The sequence below is a fragment of the Lynx rufus genome, unplaced genomic scaffold (assembly GCF_022079265.1).
Source record: "Lynx rufus isolate CCGP_SWC_20201006 ecotype Redwood Valley unplaced genomic scaffold, mLynRuf1.p SCAF_10, whole genome shotgun sequence".
NCBI classification, from domain to species: Eukaryota; Metazoa; Chordata; class Mammalia; order Carnivora; family Felidae; genus Lynx; species Lynx rufus.
Genome location: NW_025814824.1, coordinates 28,332,941 through 28,357,340, shown reverse-complemented (window position 1 = coordinate 28,357,340; position 24,400 = coordinate 28,332,941). Strand labels below are relative to the sequence as shown.

General features: G+C 46.2%; 1 protein-coding gene across 2 annotated transcripts; it reads left to right on the top strand.

Moving 5' to 3' along the window:
* Positions 1-20,306, top strand: LOC124525250 (procathepsin L-like). 2 transcript variants are annotated; one of them, XM_047097717.1, is made up of 8 exons: positions 1-126; positions 8,005-8,024; positions 17,077-17,179; positions 17,280-17,414; positions 17,838-18,062; positions 18,766-18,928; positions 19,581-19,698; positions 20,167-20,306. In XM_047097717.1, exons 1-8 carry the CDS (start codon positions 1-3, stop codon positions 20,264-20,266), a joined length of 990 nt encoding a protein of 329 aa, XP_046953673.1. In that variant the 3' UTR covers positions 20,267-20,306. The 2 variants fall into 2 exon arrangements, with proteins under 2 accessions (XP_046953673.1, XP_046953674.1); XM_047097718.1 differs by lacking the exons at positions 1-126; positions 8,005-8,024 and adding an exon at positions 16,630-16,755 and having other exon boundaries at positions 17,060-17,179.
* The last annotated feature ends 4,094 nt before the right edge of the window (positions 20,307-24,400 follow it).

The following is a 24,400-nucleotide window of genomic DNA, read 5'->3' as shown; positions in this document are numbered from 1 at the left end:
ATGCATCCTTCTCTCTTCCTGGCTGCCCTTTGCTTGGGAATAGCCTCAGCTGCTCCGCAACTCAACCAGAGCTTAGATGACCTATGGTCCCAGTGGAAGGCAACACACGGGAAGCTATATGGCATGGTTGGTAACATTTAAGCTTTCCAGAGGGACCCTTGCAGAGAACAGTCTGTGCTGGTGGGAGTTCATAGCAGGGAGTATGTTTTTTTTTTTTACATTGATGTAATATTTTTATTTGAGCTACTATCCATATTCTGGTCACTTGACCTGATAATAGCCTATGGTAACATTTTCATGCCTTCAATACAAAGATCCAGTCTAGAGTTAGGTATTGCATTTAGTTGTCAGAATTTTTTAGCCTCTTTTAATCCAGAATATTTCCATAGCATATATTTGTCTTTTTTTTAATTTTAAAAATTTTTAAATTTTTATTTATTTATTTATCTATCTATTTATTTATATGAAATTTATTGTCAAATTGGTTTCCATACAACACGCAGTGCTCATCCCAACAGGTGCCCTCCTCAATGCCCATCACCCACTTTCCCCTCCCTCCCACCCCCCCATCAACCCTCAGTTTATTCTCAGTTTTTAAGAGTCTCTTATGGTTTGGCTCCCTCCCTCTCTAACTTTTTTTTTCCCCTTCCCCTCCCCCATGGTCTGTTAAGTTTCTCAGGATCCACATTAAGAGTGACAACTTATGGGATCTGTCTTTCTCTGTATGGCTTATTTCACTTAGCATAACAAGCAGAGAGTATCTTCTTGAGGCTGATCTTACCAAGGCAGTAAGCAGGGCACTGTAACTGTGCACAACATGGGCATATGTCCTGCTGTGTGATTGCTAGAGAACAGCTCCCAGAAGCATCAGGCCATCCCTGGCTATGGTTTCTCCTCCTTTCTGTGAGCATGTCCACTTGGTGCAGTTGAGTTGGTTTTAATTTTTTTTAATGTTTATTTATTTTTGAGAGACAGAGACAGAGCATGAATGGGGTAGGGGTAGAGAGAGAGACACACACACAGAATCTGAAGCAGGCTCCAGGCTCAGAGCTGTCAGTACAGAGACCAACACAGGGCTTGAATTCACAAGTGTGAGATGATGACCTGAGCCTAAGTCAGACGCTTAATGGACTGAGCCACCTGGGTGCCCTGAGTTGGCTTAAATAGAAATAAAGATGATAAGGGAGGGTTTAAGATGACAGAGCAGCATGGGGACCCTGAATTGTCTTATCCCTGAAATGCAGCTAGATCACCACCAAACCATTTTGAACTCCTAGGGAATTGATCTGAGGATTAGTGCAACTATCTGCATAACTTGAGCTAAAGAACTTGGCAAGTCTGCGGTGTGGAGAGGTGAAGTGGGGAGAGAAAGGCTGCGGAGGGAAGGGGGCCATTTTCATGGAGAGAGAACAGAGAGAGAAAGAGAAATGGGGAGAGTATGGCCTATCGGGATCATGCACAAAAGGCACACCCCCCCTTCCAAAAAAAAGAAAAAAGTAGCTGGAGAGAAAGAGTGAAAATACTTGCAGGAGACTGAACAAGAAATCTGTTCCCCAAATCATTTACAGGGAGAAAGAAGAGGGTTTCAATACCACCAAGATTCTATAATAAGTGAAGAGCAGAGTCCGAAATTTTGGAGCTCAGTGCCTGGTGGTGCTCTGGTGAGGAAGCAGGGCGAATCCCCAGGAACAGGCAGCAGGATCTGAGGTGTCCATGTGCCACATGGGGAGAAGCAGTTTCCCTGCTTGGTGTGCATTTAGTAGAGGCCATAAGGCCTCCCTGCAGGCAAAGGTCCCACAGGACCCCAGAGAGCAGCCACGTTTGCGGGTATTGGGACAAAGACACCAGACTGCGGCAAAACCTGGTGCCCGCTGTATGTTGTGGTTTGTCATAATCTCTGAACCTCTGCTGCTTCCCGACCACACAAACGTTTTCTGGGGCAAACCAGCACTGGCCATTGCTCAGTGAGACCCTCCCTCAGAGAGTTGGCACGGGTCCGAACTGTGGGAGTCTCTGAAGCGTGTGGTTTTAAAACAACACCCCATCTGAGATAAAACTCTGGAGGAAGGTGCCGCTGGGCAAGTGAACAGCTTGGACACAGACGGGGTAGAGGCGGGGAGTGGAGGAGGCCTGAGACAAAGAGGGGTGCTTGATTTTGGGTGAGTGAGAGCGCCAATTTCCAGTGCCAGACTGGAGAGCTGGGTAATCTATTTCCACTTGTACACTGATCCATCCCAGTAAACTAAGCAGTGTCACCTAGTGGAGAGCAGAACTATTACACCAAGCCTCACCCAACTGCGCCCTCCAGGCTAAAGCAGCTGGACCATCTTGGGTCAGGAGGGAATCCCCCGGAGGCTGCACCCCACACTCCAACAGACCCTGTTCTGGGGCCAGGATCAGGCTGGGGGTGGGAGAGCAGGCTGGCTGTGAGGCCGATTGGAGCAAGGGCAGTGAAAGCCATCCCTGACTGTGCAGGTGTAGAAGTGGGCTCTCTGGGTGCACAGAGCACCCACCCACACCATCCTATCAGAGTTCTTGTTGGGTTTGGTGTCAGTGTTCATGTGTCTGTGTCTCCTCAGGACACGGATCTGGGCCGGGTCTACACCTTCCTGTTCCCTGCACTTTGCTCAGCCTATGGGGGCCTCCATAAATGAGTGAGTGAGTGAACCTGTGAATAATCCTGCTTCTCCATGTAGGGCTGAGAGAGGACAGTGGGAAGATTACGGGGTCCTCCGGCCCCATACAGCATCGTGTATGTACTTCCTGATGCCCCTTCTCAGCATCTGGTGCCATCACAGTGTCATGAGGGAACGGGACCCCTCCACACAGAGGGGCAGGGGCCCCTGGGCCAGGCTGACAGGCTGACTCTGGTTCCCTTTTAAATTGACAGCTTCATGGGAGTTACTCCACCCCATTTCTTGTGCACCAAAATACCATGGGCGCGGGCACATCCCTGGTGACAGCTCACCGGTGGTTGCCAGGGCCCAGGCAGGGAAAGGCGGTGACTGGTTATAGCTACGGAGCTTCCTTAAGGGGTGGAAATGCTCTGGAACCCAGAGCTATGCTGGTTGTACACATTGTACATGTAGTAAAGCCACAGAGTTTCAGTCCCTCTGAAATGGCTAAAATGGTCAGTTATCTGTTGTGTGCACTTTACATGAATTGTTTTTAGATGCAACGGGACAGAATCAGACATGGGTAGCATCGCTGACCAGGGTACCACTTCCAGGTATAAAATAAGTAAGTCCCAGGATGTACTGTACAGGATGGGACCACAGTTCATAACACTCTATTGCATATTTGAAAGTTCCTAAGGGAGTAGCTCTTAAAAGTTCTTATCACAAAAAGCACAGACCAGGCAGGAATTCTGAACCTGGGGCAAAATTTAAAATCTGCTCAGGGCCTTGCCTTTTTCTGTGAGTAACACACCTTTGGTCACCTGTGTTCAGGATACGCACTGAGGACCCTTCCTCCAGTATCTGTGACCCTCCTTAACATCCAGGGTGGAATCAAAAGCACTTGTTGGGCCCCTCGGGGTCTGGGAAAACCACCCTGGTGGGATCCTTAAGTGTGTGCAGCTGAGAAACTTCTTCAGAAGACACTGTCCCAGACTCTTCTCCACCAGCTCCACAAGGTTCCCGCCCTCACCCCAGCCCTGCAAGCCAGCACATAGTCGCCTCCTCCCTGACTCCTGTCTCTCCACTCCGTGCTTGCTTTGTGCTGTCTCCTGTCACAGCCTAGGAGGAGTGCTGCTTTGTGTTGGTTGCTTGGCTCGTGTCTCCTAGTGCCTTGGTGGCCTTAGGTGTGGTCAGCCTGGCTGTGGGCCCTGTGTCCACCCCCTTCCCGGCCTGCACTTGCAGATGTCCCAGCAATAGCAAGGACAAGCCTCACTGAAATCATGGTCACAGAAAGCAAAAGTCCAAATCACAAATGTGTAAACTGCACATGGCATCGTGTTCTATTGGGAGGAAAGGTGGGACCCAGCCCTTGAAGACACAATGAGCTTCGATGAACACAGCTTCCAGATTGCACAGATCCAGCATTGGCCTCAGGATGGGTCCTTGCCTTAGGCTTTCTTCTTGGAATGCTGGGCACACCCAGTGACGTGAGAGCAGAGGGCAGCACAATTGGGTTCCTACGGAATCCTGTTCCTGTGCATCTCGAAGTTGGTGATGTTGGAATGAATGCTCCGTAATGTGGCTTAATGTTGGGATTGCGCACTCACTCACATGGAGCTTTGTTGGGATTTTATTTCTCCAGATCCCCTCAAGTGAGGAAATTACCTTTGGGAAAATAAGAATATAGCCTATCATTGATTTTCTATAACAGTTTCAATTTTGTACCTCAAATTCACTTGTGTACATGATATCACATAGTGTCATATCTGTAGCCACATCAAAAACAATGGTATTATAGATGATGTTTCTATGTGATCCCTCTCTCCATGAGGAAGGACATCTGAGTTGAATTTGTTGGGAACGGAGGACAGTTTACTGAGGTTAACATGCCCTTTCCACTTATTTTTTGTGAACACAGAAGAATTGATACTTTGGGAAGAAATTACCAAACTGGATTGATGTCTACAATGTTGCTCATACATATTGCTACTACTTTCTGAGCACCAAGTGTGTGCAGAGCACTGGACAAAATACAGTACATATGACACCTCATAGATGTCCACACGAGAGCCTACAGGGTATCTCTCCACAATTTCACTGAAGCCTGGAGGGGCCAAGCGGGCTGCCCTTGCAACGCAGCTGGCAGTTCATGAAGCATCTGGTTCTTTTGCCAGTGCCTAGTGATGACTTCAGCATAAAGGCAATCTCATACACGCATTTTTCATTTTCTTCTGTAGTTTTGATTTGATTTATAAATGTAGGATGGGTTACACCTTCTCTGCGGGCGGCAGTTTTCCTGATTTAATGATTAGGCTCAGACTCTGAATATGGACCAGGCCAGTGCTTCTAGTTGTAGGTCAAGTTCCCTCACAATTCCTGCTGTTCCCCCTAGAGGGAGCCAGCTCCCTGCTGTGGGGTTAAATTTATTCCAGTCTGAACCACAGGGGAGGCAGGATAGGATGAGAACTTGTGTGCCTGAGTGAGAGACAGAGAGAGAGAGAGACCGAGACTGAGAGAGACAGAGACAAATTTTGGTGACAGACAGACAAGGATAGGCAGGGAGAGAGACAGAGATAGAGAGACAAAGAAATCTGTTTATATCTGTCACCTGGAAATTTCATAGGTCCTCATGGGTAATGAAGATTATGCTCCAGGAGCCTAGGAGTTACCCTGAACCAGCCGCACAACAAGTGACACATGGTTCCTGGGGAGAGAGAAATGTTATTTGCTACTCACCCCTCACCCCTCAGAAGTCATGTCTCCATTCATCTTCCTTCTCATCGATTGTCCCTAACTTGAAGAATCTGCAAGTAGATTCTTGATAAAATGCAGCTCAGGGTGGTGGGATTATCCACAAGTGTCACTGTGTGTGGCAGCATCCCTCAGCCACTGCTTAGGGAGACTTGGGACTTGGGGCCTGGTGACAGAAGGTTCTGTCAGGAGGATGTGCCCTTTGGACCCAGGAGCCACCCCAGCTGCAATCAGCACAGAGATGCAGCGGGTCTCCCGGGGAGGCTGCTGACCTGGTCCAGGTGCCACACATGTGTCACCTCACCGGATTCTCTGGACTTGGTGAGCTTGTGTGATAAACCCCCTTCGGGGAGAAGTAACCCGGGGCTCAGAGACATAATGTGCCTGTGACGAAGGCAGAGGCTGAAACCCAGGGTCTGGCAGTGCTGTGCACATGGGTGAGGGAGGGAGGAGGAAAACTGGATTTGCTGCCACCATTCACACTTGAAGAGATGTCACTGGACAAGTTGGGTATTTGGGCCTCTTGCAGAGGCTGCTGCCCTCTGTCCCCAGAGAGGAGAACAAGGGAGGGTCTTCTGCCCAGCTTGCAAAGGGGCTTCTCCATCAGGCCACTAGGGGCCAGCAGTTAGCAAAAATTAATGTTTTCCCTCTGTAATTTTAATGTCTCCACATGAAATCATTATTGTTGTAATACTGTGTACAAGCCTGTCCCAATCTTTTGTCCTCCCGACAAAAAATTCCTGCAGCAGGTACCGGAATGCCTTTCATTTGGCAAATCTGGTCTGCTCCTAGGAAGCCGGAGGCCATGGTGCCACTGAGACAGTCCATCCCTGACGGTGCTTGTCCAGGACACAGGTTTGACGCCACGGGGAGTGGACAGACCCCTTCTCGGGAAACCCGAGAGCCTTCGCCACTTGGACTAAGAGTCTGCAGAGAAGCACACTGCGACGGGGCCCACGTTGCCACTGAGGGTTGCGTCATTTCTTCTTTACATTTCTATTGGCCAAGTGTCCTACTTGTATAATGAGAGAGACCTATTCACTTAAGAGTAACTGTTCCTGCTTTTCTCCTTCCTGCCTTGAATTTTCCCATTGGGCTTGTCCTCAGTCTGAAATCTTTGCTCTCATACAAGGGCTCACTTGGTGTATCGCTCACCGACTGTGAAAGCCAGGCAGCCCGGGGGAAATGGTCAATTCTTCAGGACTTTGCATTGTGTGTTACTATTCCCTGCAACCTAAGGTGCTAACTACAGCTGTATCTCAGCTCCCCGGGTCCCTCCCCCAGTGCACTTATGGGGAACCACCTCTCACCACCCAAGTCCCAGTCCTGAGGCAGACAGACTAGCTCTGCCCTCAGGACAATGGAGGAGAGACAGGCAGACGTGCTAGTAATGGGGCCGTGGGTCCATGGGCACCACTCCTGAGGCCCCCAGGCTCTAGGTACAGACGCAAGGGACCCAAATCGTGTTTCCAGCTAACCTCACAGGTCTCACCATACATGTTCATGAGATATTTCAAAATTGATCCATTATTTCCATTTACTAACAGACGTGGACTTGAAAAGTGGATCGTTAATATCCTTCCCATAACGGAAAAGCACTATTGCTGCCATTGATAGAAATACTGCGTGAACCGCCAACCACGGGGCTGACATCTGGTACGTGCAGTTGCTCAGTCCTGCTTTCTCAGCAGGGGAGATTAGCCGGGATGAACTTCAGGCCACAAACCAAGACCTGCCCCTAGAGCGACCGAAAGCCCTGGAGGGGATTCCATAAAGGAAGACCTTTCTCACTGTGACACTCAGTGGCACCGAAAACCACGGACAGCCCCTGTGTGCACTTATTGTTGCCTTTGACACAAAACGGTCTCTCGGACCTGAGTGGTAGTGCTTGATCCACATCAGTCAGGGTCCTGGTGGGGACATTAATGAAAGGCAGAGTCATGGGCAAAATTCACAGGAAGACCCAAGAGACAGTGAAGCATGTGGAGGCTGGGACAGAAGGAAGCCATTACCTCCCCTGGGGCAGAAAGACACAGGGATAAATCCTTTCCTGGGGAAGCTGGAGCCCAGGGGTGAGGCTGCTCAAGAATTTAGAGTCACAGACACACAGCTGGAGTCAGAGAAGCAGCACTGAGTGATGGGGGAGGAAACACGTGAGCCTAATCTCCCCCAGCCCGTGCAGTGCCCCCCATTAGCCGACCCTAAGTAGAAGCCCAATGACAGGCAAGCCTGGGAGACGCCGTCCATGGGGTCCACCTTTCGGGGCGTCCCTTCCTTAGAAGAGTGGATGCTCTTTTCTCATGGCAACATTCTCCTGAATGGCCACGGCTCTCTCTCTTGCTTCAAAGAGACCCTCACGTACAGGGATGTGGCACCACACTGCCCGAACCCAGAAGTCAGGGTTGTCTCTGTCTTTCTCTGTGTGCAGAGCTCCACAGAAGGTTCTGACTGGTCCAGCATGGGTTCTGGAGTGGGCCCACATAAACATCAAGGGGTGGGGAGATGGAGTTCCCTGGTGGTCTGGCCCCAGGGCCCCAGGGCCCCAGGGCCCCGGGGCGGTGCTGGGAAAGGAGCCATCCTCCCCATGGGGAGAGTTCTGTTAACAGGGAAGGGGCCAGAAGAGCTCTGGGCAAAGAAAAGCAAAGGATGGCAAGAGTCTGTCTACTTTTCTCAGATGCAGGTGCCAGGACTGGGCACATGTTCATCAGGATGTGGGGCTGCCTGGGCTCCGGGAATGTTAAAGTAAAACAACGAGGCGTATAACCCAAACCCGAAGGGCTTAAGGACCACTGCGCTCACTGCCCCATCCTGGGAAAGCCCTCCGGGGAGAGGCCAGGGGGGCCTTCAGGGTGTTCTGTTCCTGAAATCAGGTGAGGTGGGAACTGTCTGGTGAAGTCCCACCATGCGTAGCTGGCTCCACCCCCTGCAGGAGGAAGAAACCAGAACATGGCTCAGCCCCTGCAGCCAAATGAGACTCATCAACGTCCAGAGTCCACGGGGCTGTCACTAAACCTGGATGGCGTGACCCTGGGAGAGCCCCTCCAACACCAAGGGCCGGCCTGGCTGTACCTGCGCAAGCAGCCGCTAGATGGCAGGCAGGCTGTAAAACCTGAGGGAGGTTGGGAGACCTGAGGCTGAAAATGACTGTCTTTGTGAGGAGTAGTTTCCAGGTTTGCAAGATGAGAAACGTTCTGGAGAAGGCTGGTGCTGAGGGTGCACAGGATTGGCTGCTCCTGCACCCCGCAGGTAAATGTGCTAAAACGACCAATTTTGAGGTTTGTCTCTCTTACCACAATTTCTTAAAAACAAAGTAAAAAGACCCATCAAGCTGAAAGTTAAAAATAACCAGGTAAGAGAAAAGTTTGCAGAGGAGTGTGCAAAATTGCCCACTGTGTTTAGAGTATGCAGAGAAGCTGGGCTCCCAAAAAGGGCTGAGATAGAAAACATGATCCAATGCACTTTGCAAGAATTTGAGATGTGTTACTTTAGGGAAACATCTAAAGTGGTATCAGAGGAGGAAGAATTAAAAATTTTGTTTGACTTTTTTCTCTTTTGTTTTTCCATTTTTCCCCCAGTTTGAATCATAGTCTTGTCCAGACTTTTGATTCTTGAGGACTTGAGCCAAACTGTTTATAAGGTGGGCAGTTATCAGATTCATTGTCTAGAGACCATGGCTGAGCAGCTATGGTGAGTGCCAGCCCCAGGCTCACAAGAAGGCACAGAGTCAGGTTCACTCATGTGCCTGCTTATCCAGGGAGGTTACCAGGGTCAAGTCAACAGTGCCTGAAAAATTGTTTCTGGGTGTTATTTCCAGGGATTGGAGCTGTATTTTGGATGGCCACCTGAGAGTAAGATCAGACTTCATCTTCGCAACCAAAGGTCATGTGTTGCTGACAGGCTGGGGCCTCAGCCCCCTCAGCCTGGAACTCAGTAGCTTCCAGACACAGGCCAGGACAGGGGTGGGAGCACAGGTCCCCACTGAATACCCTGGAGGAGGGAGGGCCAGGGAGGAGACCCTGGAAGGGGATTTTAAGGAGATTCCATGGGCACCTCTGGAAATGTGTGTGACCAGAGCGAGAAATGACTCAGGATAATGCTGCTAATCTTCTAGAACCCCATCCTCAGATGCTTGCTGGTTGTGACTATCGCTCACAGGGCCAAGTCTTTGCTCCTAAAGAATGAAGAAGAGTGTGGGCATGGGGAGGAGGGGCAGGAAAGAAGTTGCACAGGTTTCTACAGCAGAGGTTCCCCCGAGGTGGGACTGTGATGTGCCCTCCCTCTTGGGGCTGATGTTTGGTGAGGGAGCCTGGCCGGGTGCCAGATGCTATGACTCTACCCTGTGGGGCTCCTGTCAGGGGCACAGAGAGGGTACTTAGGCCAGCTCTGGGGAGGATGATGTGCCTTGTCCCCCTGAAATCATGGAATTTACAACTAAAGAGACTTTCAGAGGGTTTGATTAAGCCATTCTCTCTGTGACCTGAAACAAAGGGTTTAAGATGTTAAATAGAATTTTATATTTAATTATTATAATTCAGAATAATTGTCAGGCTGTCTGCCCACACTTGGGGGCCAGTTATTCTCCTGTGCTAAGTATTTAAAGTATAATATTGTGTATGAGCAAGTGTGTGTTATGAGTGTATGTATATATTTAGATACTGTGAAAGTGTGTATGCATACATGCGCATGTGTTTGTGTGTGCATATGTATATATGTGCACGAATGAATGAATGTATGTAACTATATGTGTGCCTATGTGTAAGTGTATGTGTGTATATATACGTATATATACACATACATATATATACACACATACATGTGTATATATACATATATATGTAAGTTTGTGTTATTATGTGTGTATGTTTTTTAATGACGTAAAGGATTTTCTAGCCCTAAAAACTTGATCTCCTGGGCAAGAGCCTTGAGACTCACTGATTTATCCATGAGTGTCCATTTTCCACATTCCAGGGACTGAAAGAGCACGCTGAGAACTTTTCCTAGAAAAATATGAATTTATTAATGAATTTTTGCCATACCTTATAATATTTTTTTACAACATTGTTTCACTAAATATAACAGATTTTATGTCACGTTTTAGCATGAATGGAAAGAAAATTCAATCTTCCTACCATCATGAGAAACAAAAATGTTGGTCAATATTATAGTTATTAGTAGTTTAGAAAACCTTCAGCTTCAAAACTCATTATGGATGCAGTTTTAAGAGTTTTTTCCAAATCTGGAAAACCTCTATCAAGTTAGATATTTTTTATTGAAACGTAAGTTTTAGAATCTTCAGACATGTGGAGTTTTCTCATTTGCTGACTTATTTGAATGCTCGTTGAATTGCAACAATATTAGCCAGTCTCTGGGGGTCTGCATCCTTCTCAGTCTGGTCTGAGGGGCTGAATTCCTCTGTGGGCTCCCTTCACTGGGGACATAGCCTCACTAGCACTCTGGGCTTTTCTCCCTGTGAGGCTCCCTGCCACCTGGCCCAGGTCCCCACTTCTCCAGCCTCCTCACATCTCTGCGCCTGGGAGCCTGCTGTCCAGCTGGGGCCCTGCCTGGCCTCCCATTGGGAAAGGCTCCCCCTGACTGGGGGAACTTATCAGTCAACAAGGACTGTACATAGCAAGGACACCACAAAAGACCCATCATGTGGGGAACACCCAGCTCCAGGGCCAACATGCAAAATTGGTTATCCTGTAGAATGTTCTGATTTGTGGCCTTACCTGATTGTTTCTCCTGGTGACATCTAACTTATGCCCCATAAACTGGACAAACGTGGACTTCCAACATAGTTCGTTTCCATTTATCATTTTGGCAAAACGCTATTCTGAAAATAAATAAGAATAAGCTTTACTACCTCTGTTCCCAAAGTAGTTTGAGACTGTTTTTAACATAGACGAGCTTTTCATTTGCTGACTCCAGAACCTGAGCAGCCCTACTGTGTGCCGGAGGTTCCCACACTGTGTGAATTTCACGAAGAACATGGAGACTGACACTCTGTTACACAGAGTAAGACCACTTAGAAACAGCAACAGCTTCCCAGCGCAATCACCAGTCATGGTAAAATAGTTTTAAAACATTGTATTGGCTATCAAGAGAAACAGAAAGAAAGAAAACAAGCATTTAAAACAAAGAAATCTGAAATCTAAGAGAGTCAGAGCCTCAGAATTGTGGACATTTTTTCTTTGTTCTTTTTTTTTTAATTTTTAACATTTATTTATTTTTTGAGAGACAGAGTGCGAGCAGGGGAGGGGCAGAGAGAGAGGGAGACACAGAATCTGAAGCAGGCTCCAGGATCTGAGCTGTCAGCTCAGCTTGTGGCTCAAACTCACAAACTGCGAGATCATGACCTGAACAGAAGTCACATGCTTAACTGACTGAACCACCCAGCTGCCCCTGGACATTTTTCAATTGAATAACTTAATCTTAGAACAAAAGCATCCTATGGTCCTATTTCTTCTCCATTTCACAAGACTAGTGACCACATTGCTGTGGGCAGTGTGGCTTTCAGGTTTATTGCTGTTTTGCTTGTCTAGAAGCATTTGTTCTGTGCTGTGCATAGAAATGCAGGGAAAGCCCCACAGGCCCTGCCCATGAAATATTTCGTAGCCACATGGATCCTGTCCCCTGACACTGTAAAACTCATCCTGTGTTCCGCAGGCAGGGCCTCCCTTTGGGAAGACCAGTGATTCTGGCTGTACTTGAAATGTGCTCACAGATCCCAGCGTTAGTAGGAAACCTGGAGTCATGCACATGTCAGACCACGGCCTGCCATGAAACACAAGGGTCAGTGCATCTCTATTCCATAGACTCTGGGATGGAGAATGGGAAGAGCAGGTTTTACTTCATAAGAGTGTTCATGTTCCCGCCTGAACTTCCCATCCCTGTCCTTCCTTCCACGTGACAGAGAAGCCTGGAATCCTCATCCACGATAGCCATGTAAACATTTCTAAGACAACTAGTTATGGTGCTGCTTGTGGATTCCTTTGTCTCTTGAAGACGTGCACAGTGGAAGACAAGGTGATTGTGAGTCGGAGATCCTCAGTGCCACCCAGCTTCTCCTGAGCGTCTGGCATTTGGAAGGACAGTGTATCTATCTATAAAGCCTGGCTTATTATTGAAAGCCTGGAGCTCAAAACTCTGGTTTTGCAAGTTAAATCCTGAACATTTGACTTTTATTTTCATGTCTCCTTTACTACACTTCCCAAGGCAATGGATGCTTCTGGTGAATCAAGGGTGTGTTGCATATACGAATGTGAATCAAAAATGAACATAAGCCTTCCAAAAATATTATCCCCATCACAGTCAAAATTGAGTGGCTGAGAGGAGAGGGGAGAGGGGTGTTAGGGTTTCATGGGGACAGAGTTCAATGTGAGATGAGGAACATTCTGGAAATGGATAGTGGTAAGGGTTGCAACAGTGTGACTGCACTAAAGTAAAATGGTTAAAAGGGTCAATTTTGTTGTGCATATTTCACCACAGTAAAAAGTGATTCACCTTGCTTCCCAGTGAGCAGGCGAGCGTGGGAAGCTGTTTCACTCTGTCCTGGAAAAAGAGCAAGGAACACATTGGGTAAGATGGTGGTCTGTGGTCTCAGGAGGACAGTGCTGACCTCCTGGGGTCCAGCTCCCTGGTGCTGTCCTGTGAGTGTGACCAGCCAGCCGGGATCTTCTGCTGCCCACCTGTCTAGATCATGAGCTCTGAGCAAGCAGGGGTGCAGCGGGCTGTGCATCTTCCCTGCAACAGCATACTTCCTGTCCAGTCCCTGCAAACGCTTGTGTGCTGTGTAGACTGCTACAATGTGCTTGGAGGAGGGGGCCGTGGGGCCCACATTTCACCTGCATTCAACCCAAGCCCTGTGTGGTTGGGGTGGGATCTCCTCCTGTACAGGTGATTGTTGGCACCAAGCCTGACCTTTCTAGTAACACCATTTGGCACAGCCTGTGTTGGATTATTGCCCAGACTGCTTGGATTCCTCTGATTCAAGTGCTCACTGAGCCTCTAGTGTGCAGATCATGGGGCAGTGACCTTAGAACAGTTCCCCTCTGCAACAAGAATCTACACAAGTCAGGTGGAGGACAGTGGGGCGTGGGGAACGAGTTCCCAGCCAGGACGCAGAACCCACACCTGAGCACACATGGCTGAAAAATGTTTTCCTGTGCTCTTAAGATCTCTGGTCTTGGGGCGCCTGGGTGGCTCAGTCGGTTAAGCGGCCGACTTCGGCTCAGGTCATGATCTCGCGGTCTGTGAGTTCGAGCCCCGCGTCGGGCTCTGTGCTGACAGCTCAGAGCCTGGAGCCTGTTTCAGATTCTGTGTCTCCCTCTCTCTGACCCTCCCCCATTCATGCTTTGTCTCTCTCTGTCTCAAAAATAAACGTCAAAAAAAAAATTAAAAAAAAAAGATCTCTGGTCTAACATGAGATTAAACTGACATAAGGCAAATTCATCAGAGGAAGCATCCAAGTGTATTAAATTTTTATATTGACATGGGGGCCTTCACAATCGAATTAAATACCCCAAGGGGTGACCACAGCTGGAAGCTTCTATAACTTTAGAGGAAGTCTTGATAAATTTGTAAAGAAATGACAAGACAAAGCACAGTAAGTTGTGGGGAGTGACAAGGAGATACTTTGGGGGGCAGGGGACAAAACTAGTGGAAGAACAGGATTATTTAGGAATTGTTTGCATAGATGCGTTCGGTGTTGACTCCCAGCCTCCGTTGGTCAGGATTCTCTCTTGCTGGATCCTTTCTCAAGGGAGAACACCTTTCTCGGGGAAATTTTATGACCTGCTTCTGGAAAGGGGATGTTAGAGAGCCCTTCCTGCATCTGCTGCTTCTCAAGTGCCTGCAGCTCAAAACAACCAATATGCCACAGTCGCTTACTTTGGGGGAGTGTGTCCCAAACCCCTGCAGCCTCAGCGAATAGTAGAATGTCTTAGGAACAAAACTGAGGTTTCTGCGGAAGAAGGAATGCTGCATCTAGACTGTGACACAGTGTGTGTGTGTGTGTGTGTGTGTGTGTGTGTGTGTTTACGTGGGGTGGAGGGCTTAAACTCTGTTCTGTTTCTCTGGGGACCTCAGACTGATACACAGACCCATCTTATAGACCCACCCACCATCTCCTAGCATATCTTTCTCATGCCTTTTTCCCTTCTTTGCAATTATTATTATTATTATTATAGAAAGTGGTTAGTTTCATTACAGGAAGTGAATAGAGAGTCAAGACGGTGTTAATTGTCATCAGGATAGGTGGAAGCAAAAGGCCTTACTTAGCATGGCACCAATATATTTCTTTTCACATTCGTCTATTGTGATGTCCCTTGAACCAGGTAAGGGATTGATTTCCAAGCTCATAAAAGCTGGAGCGGGTTTCTAAGTAATTCCCAACTTTCTCAAACCACTGAAGAGCTTTCCACAGTCAACCATCTCCCTACTGCTGGACACTTCGATCCTTCCCATATTTTTGCTCTTACAGACAATATGTAACTTTAGAAAGGCTCATCTAGGTTTTCCTGTTGACCCGCAGGTCAGAGGGCCTGCTTATCTAAACTTCTCAACGTCCACAGAGCTGCCACGTTGCTGTCCCGTGGCCGTCCTGTGATCTGTCTCTCCATCAGGCAGAAGAGGGCCGTGTCCCAGCACCTGAGGACATCTGAAAGGATCAGTCGCTACTGTTTATTGTGCATCTGCTAAGTGAGAACGGATGGGCCATGTTCTTCTGATTTCCTGATCCTCAGGGAGGCTCACCGTCTCCCATGGCTTCATCTACTATTTGTATTTTCTCTTCACAAACTGTAGTCTTATATCCTTAGTTTATCTCTCTGAAGTGATGTATCTTTTCCCTCTTAATAGGTATGATCTTTGATGTGCACTTTGTGTTACATGTTACAAACGTTTTTCTCCTGTGCTGTGGAGTGTCTTTTAACTTTGTTCGTGGGGTGTAATTCCCATTTTGACGTAATCACATCTATCTTTTCTTTACACTTTGTGCTTAGTGTCTTTGGTCCCGTGTAAGGTCATAAATACATTTTCTTTTATGTTTTTAATACTTTCATACTTTTGTTTTTTTATGTTGAATTCTGGAATCCATCAGTAATACGTTTTGTGGATCTGCTTCTAATTTTTCCTAGATGACTAGCTATTTATTGACCGTTCTCTTCCCACTGATTTGAAATAGCATGTTTCTTTTTATTTTTAAAAAGCATCTATTAAAATAATCATATGGCTTTTCTCCTTTTGATCACTTAGCCTTCCAGTTGCTGAAGCCTATTTTCCCAGAGTCCAATGCAACCCAGTGAATGCTCCCACGTTCCCCAAGTAGGGCCAGAGCTCTACAGAGTACTTTAGGGGATGCTAGAAAATGGAAAGCACACCTGGATTCCCCCTGAGACAGGCCCAAGCATGTAACCTTCCAGTGGAAAGGCAATCAGGAAAGAATGAGAAACAGAAGAAAGGGGTTCTCAGGTCACAGGCTAGAGATCCCAATAGTTCCTCTGTCCCCTGCCTATGGAATGACGGTCACCCGGGTGCCATTCCACCAGTGGCTTTGAATCTTTGATATGTAGCCTCTGAGAATGAAATAAGGGGAGTCCCAAGCTCCTCCCAGCTCCCTGTCCTCAGATTTGACATGCAGGGACACAGATCACTAAATCACCACTAAATATATTTCAGTGTGCCTTTAATACACACTTTTTTCATATCTTATAATGGCATCAACTAAATGGAAGTTTAACATTATTTTCTTTGTTGAATAATCATCAACTTTTTCTTTTGGACCCTTAGCTGGACCACTGTGACTGCTCTATTGTTTTAGTCAAACCAGTTAAGGACCATTTGACAGGAAAGTGAGCCCAGACCATTGTCAACAAGTTTTTCTTCTGTAAAGAACAAGCAATTATCATCAAGAAAACATCAGAATAGAAGTCATCAGCTTGGGAAACAAAAGCAGATCGGGAAGATTACAGTGTACTGGGCCATATAGATAGGGCCAATCAGGCCAAACCCCAGGGATTTAAGTGAGTGGCCTCAGAGTCACTGCCCAGCACCAGAAAGCCCTGGGGCTACACCTGCCGAGAGCATCTGCACAGCTGCATGATCAGGTGAGCAGTGTTATCCTTCTGTAAGTACTTGGGAGGATAAATTCAATGTTTTTACTCCACCATAGTGGCTCTAACATCTAGAAGAAAGGAGGATGGATTTTTAGACAGATCAGTCTAATCAGATTCTCTTTTTTTTGCTTCCTAGGTTTTGAAACATGCATCCTTTTGACTTCCTGACTGCACTTTGCTTGGGAATAGTCTCAGCTACTATAGAGCTTGATCAAAGTTTAGATGCACAGTGGATCCGGTGGAAGGAGACACATGGAAAACAATATGGTGTGGTTGGTAACATCTAAAATCTAAACTATCTAGGGGACTCACAGAGAATGCCCGTGCTGGTGGGAGTTTGTAGCACAGAGTAGCATCTTGAGACCACTCTTACCAAAGCAGTAAGCACAACACCATGAGTGTGCAGAGTGTGGGCATATGTCCTGCTGTGTGGTTGCTGGAGAACAGCTCCCAGAAGCATAAGACCATCCATGGCTGTGGTTTCTCCTCCTCTCTGTGAGCACAGAGAGCACAGGAGCACAGAGAGCACAGGTTTTAAACACAAATAAAAATGATATGTTATATGTTTGCCTGTAGGTTGAAGAATGCAGAAGAGCCGTGTGGCAGAAGAATATGAAAATGATTATGCAGCACAATAGGGAATACCTTCAAGGGAAACATAGCTTCTTGATGGCAATGAATGGCTTTGGTGACATGGTGAGTGTGGCACAGATTTGCTGAAAGTTTTGTTGTTTCTCTCAGTACTTTCCCCCCAAAATCTCATGCTTGTCAATATTCTACTTTCTTTTCCCTGAAGACCAATGAAGAATTCAGGCACATGATGATTGGACTTAAAATCCAGAAGAATGAGAATGGGACAGTGTTTAAAGTCCCTTTCCCTGCTGGTATCTCCTTACCTATGAATAGGAGACAGACACCTGATATTAGTCTTGTGAGTATCAAGGATGACTACTCATCAGGTCTCTCTCCAAGAGGAAAGCCAAAAAGAAAGTGGCTCGCTGCTATGGTTTCCTGCTGTGGAAAAATATATTGTAGTTATATTTATTTATTTTGTTTAATGTTCATTTATTTTTGAGAGAAAGAAAGAGTGAACGAGTTGGGGAGGGGCAAAGAGAGAGGGAGACACAGAATCCAAAGCAGGCTCCAGCCTGAGCTGTCATCACAGAGCCTGATGCAGAGTAGATGAAGGTAGACCACAAGCCTTGAGATCATGACCTGAGCCTGAAGTCCGACGCTTAACCATGAGCCACCCAGGCACCCTGCCGTTGCTATGTTTTAAAGTTTTCATATAGATGGACTGTTTTCACTCTTGCTATTTGTTTTGTAGACTACGACCTTTATAATTTGTTTTCAGGGTCGGTGTGCTTCTGGCTGGGCTTTTAGTGCAACTGGTGCCATCGAAGGACAGATATTCCGGAAATACGGCAAACGTGTTTCCTTGAGTGTGCAGAACCTCCTGGACTGCTCTCAGGCTGAAGGCAATGAGGGCTGCAATGGTGGTCTAATGAGCAATGCCTTCCAGTATGTTAGGAACAACAGAGGTCTGGACACAGAAGAATCCTATCCATATGTTGCAAGAGTGAGTAGAGCTCCTCACTTGTCACCATTCCAGCTCTGTCCTTAGAGTTGAATGCTTTTGAAGAAAACAGACACCATGTTTAACATTCACATTTCCAATTGTAGACTCTCTATCTGCAGTCTGTCAAGACTGTCATTAAACGGTATTAGCCTGGTATTGTTCTCTGCTTAGATGGTTACCACATAGCTGTTTTTATTTCTACATTACATGGAGATATGCATACCTTTTACACAAGGTACGGATTTCCCCAGAGTGAAAAACTTCTTATGGACAGGTAGACCATGAGTGTTTCATTGAATCCACACCAGTTAGTTTTGCTTTTTTTAAAAAAGGTTTTTTTATTAATTTTGAGAGAGAGAAAGAGAGGGAGAGCATGAGAGTGGAAGGGGTCCAGAGAGAGAGAGAGAGAGAGAGAGAGAGAGAGAGAATCACAAGCAGGCTCCATGCTCCGTACAGAGCCCAACATGGGTCTCGATCCCATGACTGTGAGATCATGACCTGAGCCAAAATCAAGAGTTGTATGCTTAACCTGCTGAGCCACCAATTAGTTTTTTAATTTTAAGACAATAAATAGCCTTTCACCTCCTGGGTTGCTTCACAACAAACTTGACTTGGAAATCTTTTACCTGTAAGCTGCCTTGAAGTCATGTTCCCCAGGAAGTGGATGGTCATAATCAAGTTTCTTTTCCTTTACTATTCAAAGGATGGACCCTGCAAATACAGGCCTGAGTATTCTGCTGCCAATGTCACTGCCTTTCAGACAATTCCTCGGCGGGAGGAGGCCCTCTTGGTGGCAATGAAAAACATGGGATCCATCTCTGCTGCTATAGATGGAAGCTTGGATACCTTCCGCTTCTATAAAGGAGGTAAGCATTTGTTGATATAGAAAAATTGGAAAATCACCCTAAGAAACAGCAAGAATGACACTTTGGTATGTAGAATTCAATGTATAATTTTGGGGTGTGTGGATTTAATATAGTTGTTCATTCTGTACATGTAATATTTATGTCTGCTGTTTCCATTTGCCATTACTTGGCCCAAATCCCCACGAGTGTAAGTATATAATAAATATATTTAAATGACAACATAATTTAATTAGTAGAGCTTACTTTACTTTTTTCCAAATGTTAGACCTTGATAACTTTTAAAGAATTTTGATACTGAAATTAACAGTGGAAAGTAGCTCTTGGCTCAAGTAATTTTATGTTCTCTGCTGTTTCCCTAGGTTGACATCCTACAAGTAGAATAATAAGGTTTTGGCAGGTGATTTTTTTAATGCCCCTTGACTATTATTTTCAAAAGGGATTGTGACAGTTAGCATTTCTCCTGGAGTGAGATGAGGGCCCAAATCCCCACCCCTTCCCACTAAACAAAAATATCTGACTTTTAAATCTCATCTGAATTCATATCAATATCACAACTGAATTTTGAAATGCCTCCCCTACTGTGGTTGATAGGCTGGGTTACTATCACATGTCACGTGGGAATCCTCACTCAGCATTGAATATTACTTCCCAGGCATTTATTATGATCCAAAGTGCAGCAGTGAAGACCTGAATCACGGTGTTCTGGTGGTTGGCTATGGCTTTCAAGGAAAAGAATCCGATAACCAAAAATATTGGTTTGTCAAGAACAGGTATGAAAATCGAGGAATACGTACTTTTGAATTTGAAAAGGGAATGTTTCTTGGAACCAGTGTTTGGACACAGGTCCCCCAACCCTTGAGCACACTTCTGAAATCCCAGCATCGTTTACCCCATCTAGTGGGGAGCACAGACATAGTCATATGATGACAACATTAAGATACTGTCTCAAGCTTGCTAGGGTCCTGATATAGTTTTGGTACCACTGTATTTCTAAATTGGAAGTTTTTCAATATTCTATATCACACCCAGGTCCCAAGGGTTTCCTTTTCCTGTTCACACTGCAGTTCTGTGAAATGTCTGTGCTGGGTTAGAACTCAACCATGAACAAGAACGGCCTCTCCTGATTCTTCCTGAATCTGTCCTGGCCTCTGGTGCACTGCTCAATACTGGATGCTATTGTTCGAAAGATGTATGTTTTCGGTTGTTTGTAATAGTTGGAAAACCCTGTCTTCTTTCAGCTGGGGCACTGACTGGGGCATGGGTGGCTACATAAAAATGGCCAGAGACCGGAATAACAACTGTGGAATCGCCACCAGGGCCAGCTTTCCTATCGTGTGAGATGATGGTGATGAAGAAGGCCTTGACTGATAACAGAATATCCAGGAAATGTATTTTATTCTAAAGTTGATCACATCTTATTTTGTGGGGTAAAACACTTGAATCACTGGAGATCCAAGTTGTGACGAATTCTGTTAGTGTTTACGCTGGTGACGAAACTACTTCTTTAATCCCTGCTCTAATCAACAGTGTGTGATTAAGTTGCTTAATAACTTTTGAATTTCATGTTTTAATTTTTTAAAATTTATTTTTGAAAGAGAGACAGGCAGACAGGGGTGACTGGGGGAGACCAGAGAGGGAGACACAGAATCTCAAGCAGGTTTTGGGCTCTGAGCTGTCATCCCAGAGCCCAATGTGGGTCTCGAACCCACAAATCATCAGATCATGACCTGAACTGAGGTCAGACACTCAGTGAACTGAGACACCCAGGTGCCCCTGAATGTTCATGTTTAAAAGTTGCATGAAAGTTTTACCTTTTAAAATAAAATTTACTTTCATATGTTGAGGTGTGCTCTGTTTTTGATACATAAACTTCTTTGTAGTAAAAATGCAATGGTTTTGTAGGGAGGAAGAAATATCCTCATTCCTCCAAAATTCTTCCAACTGGTTTAAGAATTTAATTGACATGAGACAGGTTAACAGGAGGAAAAAAAAAAAAACCCTCAAAGTTTTATTACATAGGCAGGTAGGCCCACTAATGAATTTAAGCCCAAAGAAATGGCCAAGGCAGACAGGTTTTTTTGTTTTGTTTTGTTTTGTTTTGTTTTTTTGCAGTCTTATATATTTTGGACAAAGACAATAATTTGTGAGGAATTGACAGGAAAAAGAGAAAAGGTGTGTGGGAGTTTTAAATTGCAGGAATTCTAAGTGGAATCTGGGCTGAGGTTGTAGATGAGTAAAAAAGTAACAAGGTTTGTTTCTACAGCTTTTTCAGGTTTGAAGCCCCATCTCTGCTGATAAGGATGTCTCTTTACCTCATAGTACAGGGAGGGGACCTTTCATATGGGCCACTCATTTCCTGCTTTCAGGAGGGGCATGTGACAGCCTGGGTGTTCTTGCACCGGCTGTATCCCAAGTAGCTTCAACTCAAGATAGTCAATATGCCATGGTGGCACATTTTGGGGTGGCTTCCCTGGGGCCTCACAGTTTCTTCCTCTGAAACTTCCCTGAAAGTTTATATAATAAATAGCTGAGCAGATGACTGTGGAGAGAGAAATCCAGTTTGGATTGAGCAGTGAGAAATCTACAAAGAATAAGAAAAGCATAGATCACCATGAGGATGAATGAACAGGTGAATGAGGGTGGGGGGTACCTGGTATTCATTCATACCAGGTATGGAATGAATCAGTCACAGGAATCAAGGGCACAGCATAGGGAATATAGTCAACGGTATTTTAATAGCAATGTAGGGTGGGGGTAGCTACACTGTGGTGAGCACAGCATAATGTATACAGTTGGCAAGTTACTATGTTGTACACCTGAAACTATGGTAACATTGTGTGTCATTTATACTCAAAACATTTGGGAAAGAAGAAGGCAAGAGGATGAATAAATAGAAGAGAACACATTTCCCCACACCTCATGAAATGAGTCCCACAATCTTGGAATAGATCTGACCAATTAAATGTGCTTCATTTATCTGATGGAAAATATTAATTCATTTTTTAAAGTAGATTTAAGTTAGATATTATGTGCCTCATTTGGGTTAGATAAAAAGCAACATTTTCCACTGATGATTGCACGAGCACCCCCTGCTAAGCAGTCACGGTATCTAGAACATGATGACTTTGGAGACCCCCAGAGGCTAAGCTGTTACCTTCTGACTGGAGTGTTTTCAAAGCATGCATAGTGGTATTGAACCCTCCTTGTTCCATTATCATAGACAGATTTAGGATTGCCTTTTCTAATTCATCATCTCTGAAACTTGGGAATAAGATCTTTAATGCTGAAGAGAACCTGGAATTCTGATGTATCATCCAATTTTCTATGATTCCTCAACAGGCATGTGGGTGTGACACAATTTTATGAACAAATTCTGTCACTAAGCACAGTGACAGAAAAGCCAGGTATCCAAGTCCATATGGTTCTGACCATTTAGGTGGGAACCCCACATGCTTTGTTGACACATGAAATAAAGGAGAAGGGCACCTGGGTGGCCCAGTCCTTAAGCATCTGACTTCAGCTCAGGTCATGACCTCATAGTTGATGAGCCTGAGTCACATATCAGGTAAGCTCCAGCCCGGTTTCAGGTGAGCCCCTGTCTCTCTCCCTCCCCCTCCCTCCCTCCCTCCCTCTCTGTCCCTCTGTCTCTGCCCTTCATTCACTTGGGCCCTCTCTCTTTCTCTCTCTCTCTCAAAAAAAGGCAGTGTGGTTTACAGACAAGGTGAGGTTGAAACCTGTACTTTTCAAAGTCTGGAGTGTTAATTGATAGTGTTAATGTTCATACATCTCCATTTTTCTTGTGGTCCTGTCAGTCTTTGAGAGCAGCATACGTTTCAAAATAGCTGATTTCAGGGTCTTCTGATTGGCTCTGGCAACTAGAAAGCTTGGTTTTGTCACTCAGCCAAGAAAGCCCAGATTTTTGGTCCACATTTTTAGGTGGCCTGTCTTTGGTCGATACAATTCCTTGCTCTGCAACTCTCTTGGAAGATTCACACATTCAATGTTGAGCTGTCTTCAACATTGACCTGTCCTCAGGGTGGTCCGAGTGGATGCCTGGCTGGCTTCTGGCAGGTGGGCCAGGTTTCTGCTAGATCTGTGCCAGACATGGGAGACTGGTGTATTTTGTATATATTGGGAGAAAAGAAAACCCTTAACTGAAGATATAAAGAAAAGGCAGCTCTTCCACTGACAACTTGGAAGGAAATAATTTCCCCTTATTTAGCCTTAGAAGACCAGCTCATTCTTCAAGTCTTCTGAAACAAAATTAAAGTATGACTGAGAAGGACCAAGATGGCAGAACAGTATGGAAGTATTTTTTGTGTCTCTTATCACTTAAATGCAGCCAGATCACCACTAAACTCTCTCACACACCTAGAAAACTGATTTGAGGATTAATGCAACAATCTACACAACCTGAACCCCAGAACTTGGCAGGTACGCAGAACGGAGAGGTGAACTGGGGGAGAGAGAAGCCGTTGAGGGCAGGGAGCTGTTTTTGCTTGTGGAGAGAGGACAGAGACAGGGGTAGAGTACCGGAAAAGCATCCCCTTCCCCATAAGCAGCTGGAAAGAAAGTGGAAAAATGGAAACAGCAGCAGGGACTGAACAAAAAAAGGGAGAAAGGACAAAAGAGAGAGTTTAAACACCATCAAGACTCTATAAACAGGGGGGGAGCACACAGTCTGAGGCTCCTCAGCTCAATACTTGGTGGGGCTCTGGTGGGAAGGGCGAATCCACAGGGGCAGAGAATGAGGTCTGAGGGGTCCGTGGGCCACACGGAGAGTGGCAGTTCCCCTGTGGGGAGGACATTTGTTACAGGCTGTGCAGCCTCCCCACAGGCAAAGATCCCAGTAGACCCTGGAGAACAACCACATTTGCTGGTGCTGGAATAAGGATGTTGAGGGGGAAGCCTGGTGCTAGATGTGTGTTGTGATTTTCCATAAACCCTGAACTGCTGCTGCTACAAGATCACGTGAACTTTTTCCGTGGCTGGCTGGCACCCAGCCACAGTCTCTGTGCACCAGCAGCAGCGTGGTATCCTGAACATTCCCGTGGACAGGCTGGCACCTGGCCATTGCTCTGCAAGACCCTCCCCTAGAGGAACTCAGTGGGTCAAAGCCCCAGTTCCTCAAAAGGGAGGCGTTGAAGGGAGGGGCCAACATGGTAGAGAAGTAGGGGGATCCGAAGTTCTGTCCTCTCCAACAAAGCCATGTTGAGGCCAAAGGACCTTGAACCCCAAGAATCCGGGAGGAAAAGAGGCAGAGTTGCTTCCAGGGACCCACCTGGACAACCTGACAGGCCATAGGAGGAGCGCTTCAGGGAACAGACATCATGCCCACAGTGGAGGCGGGACCTGCCTACATCAAACCTCCCCCCTCCGTGCCTGGCAACTGCGTATCTACTGGAGTGGGATTGAAGCTGAGATAGCCCCTCCTCCAGAGCAGCGCTTTTGCCTTGCCTGGTTTAATTCACG

Bases quoted from the DNA above. Each gene is read 5' to 3' on its own strand.
- LOC124525250 (XM_047097717.1), top strand. From the start codon at position 1: ATGCATCCTTCTCTCTTCCTGGCTGCCCTTTGCTTGGGAATAGCCTCA. The intron at 17,415-17,837 runs GTGAGTATCAAG...ATTTGTTTTCAG, and splicing joins AGACACCTGATATTAGTCTT to GGTCGGTGTGCTTCTGGCTG. The intron at 19,699-20,166 runs GTATGAAAATCG...GTCTTCTTTCAG, and splicing joins TATTGGTTTGTCAAGAACAG to CTGGGGCACTGACTGGGGCA.